Genomic DNA, 15,737 nt, shown 5'->3' on the forward strand with positions numbered 1-15,737 from the left:
GCCACTCTAGAATTGTCCTATTGTCTTTCTACTGCTTTCTTTCTCTCCAAGTCAAAGGTTTCATCTTTTTGGGACTGGTAGATGGGGCTTTTGTAGAAGGTACAAAACTATCCTTTTTAAGCAAAGGATAGACTCTGCGTAAAATTTAAAAAACTAACAGAAAAGCTCAGTTATCCTGGGCAAAATTCTTCTGGACACTGTTGGAAACGAACGCTTCATGTAGCAATCCAGATTCATTTACTGCAAAGGGTTCATTCTCCCGGCAGCCACAGCAGGAGTGAAGGGAGAAGCAATGTGAAGACACTTTGAGGCCATAACCTTATGTAAACAGAAACTTCTGTCACAAATAATAAATACAGAAAATTAAATGTTTGATAAGTGAGCATGTATCCAAGTAGACGAATTTCCCTGGCGCTGAGGTTCAGCTCAGCTTTCTGCTCATCCTTGCTGATTTAATTCAATGAGCCGACCTGCAAACACAGCCAGCGTTCCGATGATGCAGACGAGCATGAAGACTCCGAGGAGAATGTGGTCCATCACCATTGCAACATACTTCCATTCCTCGGCCGCCTGGGAGAGAGGAATATGTTAGAATTTCCGTAAGACGATCATGGACTCACGATGTTCGTGCTATCCATCATCTAGGGGCCCTTCAGTCTGTTGATCATCCCTCCACTGGCATTATGATCTTTATTTTTTAAATAGGTTATTCACAATATGATGACTTGCTAAGATGGCCTAGGGGATCACTGGGCACATCTTACATCAGTAGCTGCCCCTTGAACGCCAACCTTCCCATCAAGCCAAACCCATCCCTCTGTACTCGAGCATTTGACCATTTAAACAAGAGGTGCAGATCTCAAGCCACAGAGCTTACGTTATTGGACTCCTGGTCTGACTTCATGGTCTCTGCGATGTATTTGATGCCCTCAATGGCACTTTTCACCTCGGGATGTTTGATCAGGGGAGAGTGGAAACCCATGGGTGGAGGTCCCGGCTTCCCAGAAATGTCAGAAATATCAATGTCTTCTGTAAAAATTTTTTTGTCTTGTTTTTCTCTGGATGGTCTTTTCATCGTGGAGAAGAACATGATATTTGGGATAGTGTCGATAAAAACCTATAACAAAATAAAAAAAGTCCACGTATGGGAATTATTGTCAGCAGGGCAAGCATCAAACTCTGATTTTGCATAAGCAATGTGACCTTAGGCGAATTATTCAGCTTCTCTGGGCCTCAGCCTCTTTGTCCCTAAAACAAAAGGACTCTACTAGATTTTCTCAAAGCTTGCCCATCTGTATCCTGTGACCCGTCAAATTACTAAGGCTAACAGAGATGATTCTGTAATGCCAGCAGCTTGCCACTGGAGGGAGCCTGTGTGCAGCTACTGACTCAAGAAACCAATGAAGCTTAAACTTCCAGACCCCCTGTAGGCACCCACTTCTTTCAAGGCCTGTGTCCTCATGATCAAAAGGGTAAAGAAAGGGCCCCTCCCGTTAAAAAAATATATATATAAGCTTCCTGCCCCACAAAACAGCTAGACTGTTTTCTTCTGTTTCTTGTTCCTGAAGAAATGCAACATATAGGTATTGCCAGGAGTCACTTGGCCTTTAGAGAAGCAGGGACTGTCTCTCCTCCCAAAAGAATACATTGCAAGCGGTAGTTTCTCTGTCAATTCATAACAAATCTTTTGCATTGTGCACAAAAGACTGGATGTTAGTGTCTCTGCGAAGATGTATAAAAGAACCAACATATTGGAAATGTTAACACATTTTAAAATTCAGTAATGTAAATATTGGAGACCAAGTTCCTCACTAAAACTTTTTGACAATCTCTCATCAAGCCCCCTCCCTACCCCCACTCCCAATTTCTAGCCCTTATTCTAGTCTCAGCAGATGATTCTACCAGCAAAAAAATAAGCAGTCTGTTCACAAACTGGAAGACATAAAAACAGACATCTCAAGATTTCACAGCATTTGAATAAAAGGATAGTGATTTATTCATCTTCTCTAATCAGAGATTCTTTAAGGCTGAGTTTGGAATGTGCTTTGTTAATTCTGGTTTTCTTATCTCCCTGGGCCGGTTGCTTGAGTTATTTATAGCCAGCAAGAAGCCAAAGAAAGTTCCTTCCCCAAAACCCCTACAGCCCAGAAAGGACTTTCCGTTCCTAAGTGCCCACAAGGGTTACCTAGGAGGCCACTGGCCACACAGAAGAGTAGACCTGCGGATGCCTTGAGGGAGGGGCAGCCCTGGGCAAAGTGTGCAGGGGCCTTGCTCACTCACCTTCCGCACCCACTCGGGCATGACGTGGGTGCTGGGGGAGCGGTGGTGTGTGTTGATGACGATGACGGTGATGATGATGGATGCGATGACAAACACCATGGTGAACAGCATGTACTTCCCAATCAAGGGCACCGCACTGGAGGTGGAAGGGATCAGCTCCACAATGACCAGAAGGAACACGGTTAAGGACAGCAGGACAGAGATGCTCAGAGTCATCTTCTCTCCTGGACAAAAGAAGAAACAAACACAACCCACCTGTTATGGGATAAATTGTTCTTCCGCCCAAATTTATGTGTTGAAACACTAAGCCCCGGCACCTCAGGGACTGTTTTGGAGATAGGCCTTTAACGACGTAATTCAATTAAAATGAGGTCTTAGGGTGGGCCCTCATCCAGTATGACTGGTGTCCTTATCAGAAAAGGAGATTAAGACACAGACACACACAGAGGAAAGGCCATGTGAGGACCCAGGCTGAAGACAGCCATCTGCAAGCCCAGGAGAGAGGCCTCAGAGGAAACCAACCCTGCTGACGCCTTGATCTTGGACTTCCAGCCTCCAGCACTGTGGGAAAATAAATCTCTGTTGCTTAAGCCACCAGTCTGTGGTCCTTGGTGAAGGCAGCCCTAGCAAACAAGCACACCACCAAAACCCAAGGGTGAGAGGAATGTGACCGGCATGTTCTCAAGGTCTCGTTGTGGGGAATTTTTTCTGCAGAATTTCCTGTGAGACCTTGGCACCTTAACTGTGCTGGTGATGGCAAGTGGCAGGCATTTCCATTAGAGGCTGCCAAGCAGGGGATGCTACTTCACCTCTTGCCCAGCATTCCGTTTCTTGGCGGAACTCAGGGAATGCAGAGAGGTTCTGGGTGGTAATCGAGACCCCAGATGGCAGTTTTTCCGTCCGCAGCGGAATGTCTTAAACCTCACAGAACTGAACTGCAGCCTGGCCTACTTGTTACCCAGCAGATGATGGGCAGCCCAGAAGTCCGTGTATCTTTTTCTCATTGTGGGAGCAAAAAAAAGCTGTAAGACCCAAGCCGGGAAAGGACAACATCCATGATTTCACACCACTCGCTTTCTCATCTTCATCGAAGGGGATGATTGGGGTTTTTTTCTTGTTTTGACTTTTTTTGTTTTTCATACTAAGGGATGAGGGATTCCCCTTCCCCTGAATCTTTTCTCCAGGCCCTACGCTTTCAGGGTGAACAATTCCCGGATGGTGTCTTGGTTGGACAAGGAAACAAGAAAGCCAGGGGCTGGGTGGCACTGGAATATTTTTGTGGGGATTGACCAGCTCAGATGCAGTAGAGAGCCTTTGGGAGGGACTTTCCTTGGGCTGGTCTTGGCGTTTGTGTCCTGGGAAACCCCTCGTGTGGTCCTGCTTTCCAGTGTGGAGCTTTCCCCATTCTGGATGTGTCCAGATGCTAGGAATATACACAGGACCCAGAGTGGATGCAAACAAGAAATTGTCCGTTTCTGGTGGGTAGGAAAGTCTTCAAAAGTAAAAAAGAAAACAGAATTACAAATATCCAATATTGATCAAGGTACATCCAATTTCTTGATGAATGATAATAACGATAGCTAACAGTTATCAAGCAGTCTCACTGTTCTAAATGCTTTTCAAGCATAAATCATTTAATATTTATAGAAACTCTGATTAGTTTCCATATGGCCCTGCCTAGAGTGTTCTAGCTTCACTTTAAGAAGCTTCATTTGATTGGAAAGGTGAAAAGATATTTGTTTGTGATGATTTGTTTAAGAATGAGTACAATCCCTAGAACATATGTTCTGTGGGGAACATTCTGCCTTGTTCTCTACCTTATCCCTGTCTTATAACAGTTGTTTAAACGGTACATGTTGAGTGAGTGAATGTGTACTTTTTTTTTTTTTCTTGTTGGAGAGTTGGATTTAGACTTTTGCGGGGTTTTTTGTTTTTTTGGCCTTTTGATAAAATTGTTATCTGTCATAAGTTTGAGGACCACCTTACCATCTTTCTTTTTTCCCTGCTTGTCTGCCGTAAATCATTTAAGAGCAGTGACTTGCTTGCAGGCATATGTGTTCCCTTTCCCCCTTTTCTGTAGATTGTTGGTGTCTGGTGAAATTATGTCACAGATGTGATTACTCAGTAGGAGGTAAGTAAGTCGTCCAGGCTGATATGGGAGAAAGAATTGCCACTTGGGAAGTATGGGGTTGTGTGTAAAGATACTGCCATCTGGAGAATAGATACACAAAAGCTATTTTCAAGGGGCAAGCCGTGGGCAAAGGAGGCAAGACCTGAGTAATCACGTACAGCAAGTGACTTCATGGGGTATGAGGCATCGGTAGTGCCTGTGATACACGCCTTACCCAGCACCCTTCGGGGCACACAGCAGGTATTCAGCAAATAGATGCTGGTGGTTATTCACTTAACCAGACTGAGCTGTGTATGCGCATCTTCGGAGTCCCATTCAGCTCTCTGCCTGCTCTGTAGTCTGCCCCAGCTGGAATTTCACCACTGCACATGGCCAGTCAGTACACGCATCCTCCCAGAGATGATGGTTTGGGTCTGTCTGCCTGTATTTGTTTATTAGCCGTGGTTATTTCTGGCCTCCCCCAAAATAGTAGCCCGAGATCCATCAGGGTCAGCAGCTGCTGCCACGGCAAGTGCACCCACCTGAGTCTGTGGGCAGGTAGAACACCAGGCCGGTTAAGAAGGAGAAGAGCAGGCAGGGAATGATGACGTTGACGATGAAGTAGAGGGGCAGGCGCTGCATGACAAAGTGGTAGGTGATGTCCAGGTAGGGGGTGGAGGGGCAGCAGGCGTAGAACACCCAGTGCTTCCAGCCCCGGGACTCCTTGATCACCCATTCCCCACTCTCCATGAAGTTGCTTAGGTCTGGCTGGTCGCTTTCCTGAGAAGATGGAATGAAACTTTGAATTCCCAGCCTCATCGCCCTGAGGAGGGGGAGGGTTTCCTAATCAGCTGTGACAAGGCAACTGATCCCAGCACTGTCACATACCCAGGAGGGACCCTGGGTCACCTTCGCTTTGGGGTCTTAGGTTCCTTTCCTGTAAAATAAGGGGGTTTGGACTATTGGGATTCTCCATGTTGACTATACATTCAAGTCACTTGGGAGCTTTAAAATATATTGGTGCCCTAGCTCCACCCCAGTCTGATTAAATAAGAATTCTTGGGCCTGAGCCTGGGCATAGAGAATTATTTAAGCCCCAGGTGGTTCTCTTATGCAGTGCATCAAGAACCTTCCCAACCAATTGAGAACCATCAAACTAGACAATCCCCAAAGTTCGAATGGGTGCTGAGAGTCTATGCTAATGGAGGGGCAGAGTTGGAGACCTGAATCACGCTTTTCCTGCATCCAACCTCCTCACAGTAGGTCACCACCCACCGGGTTGATGGCCACCACGGATCCGTCGTAGGTCCAGGTGCCCAGCTTCATGCTGCAGTTCTGTTCGTCAAAGGGAAAGTGGGTGACGATGATCTCACAGTAGCTTTTAAAGATGGCGGGAGGTGTCCACGTGATGTGGCCAGTGTAGTCCAGGAGCACTTTGGTGAACTTGACAATGGCAAAGTCGCCATCTGCACTACAATTGGGATAAAAGAGGAACAGGGATCCAAGTGACAGATGAGCCTTCAATTCTGCTTGGGGATGCTAACGGGAGACAGTTGTTAATTATTCAGGTGCTAATTATAGAAGCTCTCTTTTGCACTGCATCGCTTTTTATCTGTGGCAATGTTTTTCAAATTTGTCTGATAATAAAGATCACTGGGGTGCTTGTTTAAAATATAGATTCCTGAATCTAAAAAATAATACAAGTGAATCTTTACAGAACAAAAACAGACTCCCAGATACAGAAAACAAACTTATGGTTACCAAAGGGGAGAAGGGGGGAGAGGGACAAATTAGGAGTATGGGATTAACGGATACAAACTACTATACTTAAAATAGATAAGCAACAAGGATTTAGTGTATAGCACAGGGAATTATATTCAATATCTTGTAATAACCTATAATGGAATAGAATCTGCAAAAAATCTGAATCACTATGCTCTATACCTACAACTAACACAATATTATAAATCAACTACACTTCAATAAAAAATAAAGTAAAACAAAGTATAGATTCCTGAGCACCATCTGAGTGCTGAATCAGGATATCTAGGGATGAACCTGAGAATCTACAGTTTTAAAGGAATAACAGGTGACGTGGATTCACTGCGTCCCAGAGTCTTCTTCCCAGTCCTCAGTAGTATTTGTGATGTTAATCTCCATGTATCCCTTCTCTGATATACTTTGAAAGTTAATTGAGAAAAAACCCAGGAATTTTAAAGAAAAACACGTCTAGTGGTTCATTACGGTGACAAGCACGTTAAAGAAGGGGTCTGTTACCTTTAAAGAACTATTCAGACCGCAGTGGGGTGGGGTCACAAACTCAGATGCCTCCAGGGCCAGGCAGGCAAGGAAGGAGGGAGGGTTGAGCCTGGCGTGGGGAGAGACCCTCTCTCCCCTGAGGAAGGTACCACTCAGCTCTGCCATGGTGTCTGCGTGGGAGCGAAGGCTCCATGTTGCCTGATATTGGATTCTTCCTTGGAAGCTGGGAATCAAGACTTTTAATCCAAAGTCGCCATTTTTTTTTTTTTTTTTTTTTTTTTTTTTTTTGCGGTACGTGGGCCTCTCACTGTTGCGGCCTCTGCCGTTGCGGAGCACAGGCTCCGGACGCGCAGGCTCAGCGGCCATGGCTCATGGGCCCAGCCGCTCCGCGGCATGTGGGATCTTCCCGGACCAGGGCACGAACCCGCGTCCCCTGCAACGGCAGGCGGACTCTCAACCACTGCGCCACCAGGGAAGCCCCAAAGTTGCCATATTTTTGAAAGTTGGATTTTTCTAGAGAAGTTAAAAATTCAGATTTTAATGTATTTCCCAATTTTCAAATGTTGGCAATAATTTCTCATTAAAAAAGGCAACATGGTAGATGCTAAAAAAATAAACTATTTCTGCAGGTCTTGTTCGGTGGGTGGTCTGCTCATTCCAGAACAGCCTGTGCCCCAGGGCCTTGGCAGAGGGCAGGACGGTATAATAGGTGCTGAAAAGTGGGCGGGGTCTTCCTTGCTGGGCTTTCAGGGACATGTGGTATATATTGTGCCTCACTTCATAAATCAAGAGATTTTCTTCTCATTAATTTTTCCTTGGGACTGAGAAGAGGCTCTATCCAGAAAACTATGCAGCTTGAGACCCTCCCAACAGAGCAGAGGGAAAGGATGGTCTATGTCTCTCCTTCGAAGCAGGTGAAACAGGATTCTTTCCCCCATGAGGGTCTTTCTGAGTGAGCTTATCAGAAGGACCTGAGGATTTTAATTGCTTCCCTCAGATTCTAAGTGAAAGAGAAACTTAACTCTGAGAGATAGACACTCTGTCCTATGGGCATACTTGTCCAAAAGTTTACACAAATGATTGTGTACTTTGACTCAAGTTTGAATCCCAGGTCGGATTGGAAAATATGTAATAAAATATCAAAGTTGGGGAGGGTCGTCTTAAAAGGTATCATTTCTGCTCACTAGCCCTGGCCACCTTGCCTGGTGAGTCTGCTAGAACGCACAGCCTGCTCGCTCCAGACACGTGCTATAGAATGTCAGACCACAAATCCTCTAGGCCAGTGTTGAATGCTCCTGCCTGGGAAGGATGCTCTTTGCAATGAACATTCCCTGACAAATGAAGGGCGTATGATAATGAACGTGTCATTAAATTGGAGTGTCTTGAATCACATTATAATTTCACAACATGCAGTCTGTCACAGAGCCCAGTGGATGGGCTACATAGGCATCCCAGGCCATCAGCAGCACGCGGCATCTTGGGATGCTGTGAGGATGTGATGAATAACAACCCCAGGAGGTTCAGACCTATTGGTCGGAAGGACATTTAATTCCAAGGAACTCAATTATATGATGTTTGGGTTCCTTGGATAGTTGCCATATACCCTACAGGAGCTCTCAGGGATTAAATGTCCCCCACCCTGCAGCCCTGTTTCAATTTGGCTCTGATAATTGTTTCTATTCATAACACGAGACACCATATGGCACCCCTAGCATGTCAACTTGGCTCTTGGTTTTTAAGGGTTATTTAATGTGAACAGTGGTGAGACACATGCCAAGAGTGGCAGCCCTTCCGTTAGGGCACTTGGGCTCCACCTGCCCCCGTAATGTCCGCCTTCTAATCCTGTCTGTTTTGCTTACTTGTTATAAAGAACTAGGTCCGGGTGCCAGATCTTTTCCGATGGAATGTGAATTTTTTTCACGCCACCATAGTCGTCTGGGTTCCATTTTAAGTTGTAATCCACCCATTGCTAGAAATGAAGACACTTAGTCGATTAAAAAACTAAAAATATTTTTAAAATCTAGGCTTATCAAGAGCTCTGATGAGCATGGTAATTCAGGTATGGACAGAAATTGTGTTCCAGTAAGAAGGGTTTGATTCAGAATTCAGTTTTCCCCTTAGTAACAAGTAAGAGCCAACACAGAGCACTGAGTACATGCAGGCACTGTTGTAAGCATTTTACCCACATTCATCATTTAGTCCTCACAATGTTCCCATGAGGTAGGAGTGATTATTGACCCCATTTTACAGGTGAGAAAACAAAGGTAGCCCAAGTAACGCCACCAAGTGGTAGCAGATCTACCAGGTACACTGCCCACCTTAGGAAAGGAGAATGACCCTATTGGGAATGTTTTCCTCAAGCAGGCAACATCATATTTTTAAAAAGTATTATTTTTTCTTCTACATTATGAAAGTAACATATACCCAATGCAGCAAATTTGGATAACACAATGTTGAATTGTCTCCCCCAAATTAATATGAAGTTCTAAACCCCCAAGAATGTGACCTTATTTGGAGTTAGGGTCTTTACAGAGGTAATTAAGTTAAAGTGAAGTCATTAAGGTGGGCCCTAATCCAATATGACTGGTGTCCTTATAAGATAGGGACATTTGAAGACAGATACATATTCAGGAATAAAGTCATGTGAACATGAAGACAACGAATTCTGAGCAAAGGAGAGAGGCCTGGAGCAGGTTCTCCCTCACAAACTTCAGAAGGAACCAGTTCTGCCAACACCTTAATTTTGGACTTCTGACCTCAAAAACTGTGAGACAATAAGTTTCTGTTGTTTAAGCTGTCCAGGTTGTGACTTTGTTCCAGGAGTCCTAGCAAATTAATACACACAGAAACAGCACAAAGTACAATAAAAAATAAACACCAAAACATGATCCACAGCCCCATTACCCCAAAATACCTACTTTTAACATTTTGGTACATATCCCTGTTACCTAAATTGATTCCCTCTGGGCCCATGTTAAATTTCAGGGTGAATAAAAACAACATGAATGCAATTATCTAGCTGAGTTACCTGTTTCAGACGAACATTGGTTGTCACGATCTGATTTACTTCATCCTGCAAAAAAGATAAGGCCCCATCTTTAGGAGGACAAGAGGGGAGCCAGGGGAGGATGGTCCGGGGTGGGAGGTGTGGAGAGCCTGGAGCTCTCTTGTCTCACCACATTGATGAGCTGTATCAGCTGCAGGCCCACCGTCACCTCCACGGCCTTGCGGTGGTCTTCCACGGGCCGTACTACGCTGTTGTAGTTTTCAAATAGCTTTGCCACCAGGCGGGTCTCATGTTCGGAGCCCAGGACGAGGCCAGCTGAGACAGCAAACAACACACTCACTGTCAGAGTCTGCTCCCACCCTCTACACACACTAACGTGAGTAACTGAGGTGTGGCCGACTCATAGAAGGCACGCAGGCCCCCTTGTTGAAGGGCTCCCTGATGCAGCTATTATTGCCTTGAATTCCTTTCCAAGTGCAGCTGCCAATGTGGTCCCTTCCCAGTGGGGCATGCCAGATTATCATGCACTTGTACTTTGGACAGATGACATTCCTTCATCCAGCATCTGTCTGCATCAAGTTTGCTAGGAACATGCACACACAAGAAGAAAGGTCCACACAAAGTCGGTCTTGGTATTTCAGAATCTGGTCATGATGCAATGAAATCTCAGATTGGCTGGCCTCAGAGCTCATGATGCTATGAACAGCCCAAAATTGATGCTGATTCACACCCACTAAGATGTTATTCCATAATTAACAAAATTAAAATTGACAAATATTGGTGAGGTTACAGAGAAACTGGAATCCTCATACGTTGCTGGTGAGAGGTAAATGGTGTAGCTGCTGTGGAAAGCAGTTTGGTGGTTTCTCACACAAGTTATACACAGAGCTACCATATGACCTAGCAATGCCATTCCTGGGTATATCCACAAACGAACTGGTCATGCAAAGATTTGTACATGGGGTGGGGGGTGTATAAATTAGGAGGTTGGGATTAACGTATACACGCTACTATATATAAAATAGATAACCAACAAGGACCTACTGGGCATTACACTCAATATTCTCTAAAGGAAAAGAATCTGTAAAGGAATATACATACATATATATATGACTGAATCACTGTGCTGTACACTTGAAACTAACACAGTATTGTAAATCAGCTATACTTCAATTTAAAAAAGAAAAAATACAAACTAAGAAACCCCCAAAGCAAACAAAAAATCTGTACATGAATATTCATAGCAATATTTACAATAGCGATACGGTAGAAACAACCCACATGTCCATCAATGGATAAACAAGTTGTGGTATATCTATGCAGTAGAATATTATTCAGCCATGAAAAGGGATGAAGTTCTGATACATGCTACAGCATGAATGACTCCTGAAAACATTATGCTAAGGGATAGAAGTCAGACAAAAAAGGGCACATATTGTATGATTTCATGTATATGAAATATTCAGAATAGGTCAATCCGTAGAACAGAGAGTAGGTTAGTGGTTACTAGGGACTGTGGGGACTGGGGACTGGGAGTGACTGCTAATGGGCCCAGGGTTTCCTTCTAGGGTGATGAAAAAGTTCTGGAATTAGTGGTGATGCTTGCGTAACATTGTGAACGTACCTAGTGCCACTGGATTGTGTACCTTAAAATGGAGATTTTATGTCATGTGTATTTTACCATGGTAAATCTTACATACTTAAGTATTTTTCCATAATTTGAAAAATAAAAAAAATAATCACTGCTGATGGGCCCATGTCCCAATTAAGTTGCTAAGAGTGAAAACCACATGTTCTGCTGACCTGGGTTTGGGGCTCCTATTTGGAGCATGAATGATTCCAAGGAATCTTTACTACGTTTTCCTTCGGGATGGAGGGCAGTATCATCCAGTATTCTCAGAGCCCACAGGCTTTGTGTGTCCAGCGTGATGTGCTCCTTACCAGCAGGCAGGCAGGCAGACATTCTCGCCTGAGATTCTGAGCTGACTTGTCTGAGGTCATGCGGCTAGGGCAGAGCTGAAGTTAGAGCCGGTCATTCTGTGCCGTGCTCCTGTACTCACTTTTAATGTTATGAATGTGCTGGAAACTGTACAGCTACATGTGCCATTATTCCTATGAGAAAATGTGTTCCAAATTCCAACAAGTTCCTTATGAAAGATCTCTGTAACTCAAGCCTGCTGTGGTCTGGAGGTTGCCTGTTCAGGGCTGGGAGAGGAAGTAGACACACAATCCGTTTGTCCGGATTCGTGTAACCAGATCTCCCCTTTCCGCAGGTTGTTGCTGAAACTACACTTTTTCCCTGGGCCAAGACAACTTTAAAAATGAAACAAGTGAAATGCTTTCCCTTTTTTCCCAGTTGTGTTAACCGATCACCGCTAAGGCAGGTGATTGGTTGTGTTTTTTTTCTCCTTCGATCCTAAGTTTGGAAGCGTTTGCCAACAAAATAATTATTAAGTAAAAAGTAATTCTGTTTTCTATCTTTATTGATCAACATAATAACTAACACACCCAACTTGTTTTGTGCCAGACTTTCTTCTGTGTGCTTTATATGTACCAAGTCTTTCAATCCTCATAACTGGGTGTGGTATGTACTATAATTGTCCTCACTTTACAGATGAGGAAATTGAGGCCCAGATTTCATAAATGGTGGAGCCAGGATTGACACCCAGAGCCCATGCTCTCAACCACTATTTCTCATCCAGAACTTTATATCAGTTTGAAACAACCAATGTTACGGAATGAATTGAAACATGTTCATGCTCCCGAAAGTATGTGTTTTAATTAACCTGTAGAGCTTTATTAAAGGTCCTGTATTTGTATTACCTTACTGAATCCTTATAAAAATCCTATGAGGTCAGTCTTTACTCCTACTTCACAGATGGGAAAACTGAGGTCTGGAGAGCTGAGTCATGTATTCATGGCTCCCAGCTAGTTAGAGGTGGGATTATAAGTGGAGGCCGTCTGACGAGAGGGCCTGTGCTCTTCACCACCTCCCTAAAGGCCAATGTATCATGTCCATTCGGATTTTTGAAGGTTTCAGTATAGCTCAGATATCTTTATTATGACCTTCCTGGACTCTATATACTGAATGCCTTACCTAGCCAACCTCTTCATTTCTAGTTTCCCAAATTTTCTGAACCTAAAAGGGTCTGTGCAGAGCTTTCATGTGGCATCTCCCCCAAACTACCTGCATTTGAGGACCCTTAGAGCAGCATGTTGTCCAAAGACCCAGGTTTTGCAGGTGCCCCACTGAGCCCCTGGGATGCAGCTGTCCTCTGTCCTCCACACCTTGTCTATCTTGGGGCCCACCTAGCCCACTGTGGGAGCAGTGGGGGACTGGGGTGGATCACTGAGTGCCTTGGCCACTGGGTTTGAGGTTATCGCTTTGGTGTTACCTTGGGCTGCTTATTTTTAAGTGACCGTTTATTCCAGTTTGACAGGAAGAACATACTAGAAAGCAACAGAGAGAGCAGATGCTCAGCGTTCTGTGACAGGAAAACTATGCAGGCCAACCCTAAGTTCTGCTAGGGAGTAGGGACCACTGGGGAGCCAGGCACGGTGGGGGTTCCAGGGATACTCACTTCTTCCTCTGCACCCTCGCCAAGGCCAAGGGACCTTGTGCCTTTCGTAATGAACTTCTAAGGAATTTCCAAGGAGGTCTCCATTTCTTAGACCATATTCGTTGGTATTCTTTTCTTTTTTCCTCCCCAAAGCAGGGTAGAGTGATAGAAAACTTATAGGACCTGAACTCAGAATTCTAGGATTCTGTTCCCAACTCCAGTATGGTCTGGAGAATTGGACCATCTCTTCACGGATTCAATAAATCACAGTAAATACTTTCTTTTAAAAGGCAGGATGTAAATTAACAAACACAGACAAACACATACGTAATGTCAGAGTCTCCCTTTTCAGCCAAATCATGCTGGTCATCCCTATTCAGATGGTGGTAACGTTAATTCATTCACATATTCGTTGAACATTTGCTGTGTGCAAAGCATTGTTTGAGTAGCTTTGAGGTTTTCCAACATGAATCTGATACAGATCCTGTCTTCCTTCCTTCATGGACATTGATATTTTCCATTTACATAAATAACTGTAAACAAGCTGGAAAGTAATATGCCATAAGAAAGGTGGTAATGAAGTGCTTGGGATTCCTGAGCTGGGGGAGAGGAAAGGTTATAATGAACGTGCTATAAAAATAGAACAGAGATCATTATGTGTTACGCTAACACGGGAAAAAGTGTCCCTCACTTTTGCCCCCAAAGGACTGAATCTAAGTAGGGGAACCCAGCCACAATTTTAAAGTGTTCTTTTGTCCCATACTAGTCCAATCTGTATTTTTATGTGGGGAACACCTTGGTGGGTTGGACAAAAGGAATTCTGTCCTGTTAATAGTCACCTGGGGTAATTCTTATCTCAACTTGGTGCTGTGTTTCTTGCTACCTTTTCAATTTCAGGCTGTGTTTTCTGACCATGCACATAAAAAAATGGAGTCTGATCACATTCCAAAGTTTGTACATGAAGTGACTTTGGGAAGGTCAGTTCATGTCTTTTAGCCTCAGTTTCCCTATAATATAAATTTGAAGATGTTGGATTGCCTCGTCTTGCTCTAAATTTCTGTTAACTATCTGTGTGAATTGACACCAGCAAACTCTAGGTTTGATCTAAATACACATCACATACTTCAAAAAAGAGCTAAACTTGCATTTTTGGAGATCTTTGGTGTCCTAAAAGATCTCTGAAGGATTTTTATATACAAACATATCACTTAAGAATTTCCATTCAGTGTAGTGTTTGCAAACACACACACACACCCCACCATCACCATTACCACCAAGCCAGCTTTGGTTGGATCGAGTCCAAATCCCAGAGGATATAGTTTATCAGAGTTTAGGCTATTTGTTCAACTCTGCTATTGAAAACCATTTATAATACAGCTCTTCACCTCTCTTGCCCAGAAGACCTGTGTTTGTCAGAGCAGTATTAGAGAAGAGAAATCACAGAATGTCAGTCGCCTTGTTTCTCAGTTGAGATGATATCACCAGTAAACTTTTATATGAAGCAGTCAGCAAACATCTATTTCCCTCGACCGGAAGTTTGGGATTCAGGATAGCTTTTCAGCTGCTGTGTTGTGACACATTCCAGAACTGAACGCAGGTCAAGGGCTGTGCAAGGTTTTATGGTTTCAATTCAAACCCAAACCTACATATAGTAGTGTCCTTTTAAAAAAAAAAAGTAGGCCGTAATGCATTCATATGAATTTTTTTTTAGCTTCAGAAGTTAAAAAAATTACAAAATATTTCGTCTCTCATGGAGAGAGTTTAGTTACAGTTATGAAAAGGTTTCTCCCTCCAGCACATGGAGCTGTCAATCTATCCTCTTCATTTTCAGAATTCTCCTAGAGCCATAAAAAGACTTGTTAACCATACTGCTTGTGATTATAAGTCACCCTTCTATGTTCCTATATTTGTTCAACTACGATAGTAGCTCCGGGATGGTAGAAGAGGTGCTGAATCAGATCATACGGATTTACTAAGATGCAGGCACTGAAGGAAAGAGAGATTGCATGTCTCCTCTGTAGCTTTTGACCAGGCAGCTCCTATTTTAATTGGATAACCCAACTAAAACTCTATCCACAAACCCAATCAAGCCAACATCGGTGAGAAACGGACAGAGCAGCCTGGGGCTGGTGAAGTCCTGCCATTCTGTGTTCCCATCAGAGAAGCAAGACTCTGGTTCGGGGGCTTCTAGTGCTTTAGCCTCAAAGGAGCAGCCCTGGCACTTACCTGAGCAGAGGCCAAGGAACAGCAGCAGTGGCCGGGGCTCCATGGGCTGGTGGTGGGGTGTTCGTCTGGGCCGCTCTCTGGCTGGACACTCAGCTGCTGGAGGGTTTGGCAAGTGAGTGAGCTGAACCAAGCTATCGTTTACACCACCTGTTTGTGGCAGTGACAGCTGGGCTGCCCGGAGCCCTGGAGCCCGGGGCTGAGGTCCTTACGTTATTGCAGGGCAGACACTTTACACAACTGCTGGAACTTTGACAAGTTGAGGGTGAACTGCACTGTGTTTTCAATGCACCATGAG

General features: G+C 44.2%; 1 protein-coding gene across 1 annotated transcript; it reads right to left on the bottom strand.

The window, feature by feature from the left end:
- Nucleotides 1-389: 389 nt before the first annotated feature.
- CHRNA1 (cholinergic receptor nicotinic alpha 1 subunit) lies at nucleotides 390-15,485 on the bottom strand (the record flags this gene model as incomplete). The annotated part of the gene is made up of 9 exons (XM_082841719.1): nucleotides 390-570; nucleotides 878-1,117; nucleotides 2,281-2,504; nucleotides 4,933-5,170; nucleotides 5,666-5,861; nucleotides 8,509-8,618; nucleotides 9,678-9,722; nucleotides 9,826-9,971; nucleotides 15,443-15,485. 9 exons carry the CDS (start codon nucleotides 15,483-15,485, stop codon nucleotides 439-441), a joined length of 1,374 nt encoding a protein of 457 aa, XP_082697845.1. The 3' UTR covers nucleotides 390-438.
- Nucleotides 15,486-15,737: the final 252 nt, after the last annotated feature.

The sequence above is a fragment of the Leucopleurus acutus genome (genome assembly GCF_964270905.1).
Source record: "Leucopleurus acutus genome assembly, chromosome: 6".
Taxonomy (NCBI): domain Eukaryota; kingdom Metazoa; phylum Chordata; class Mammalia; order Artiodactyla; family Delphinidae; genus Leucopleurus; species Leucopleurus acutus.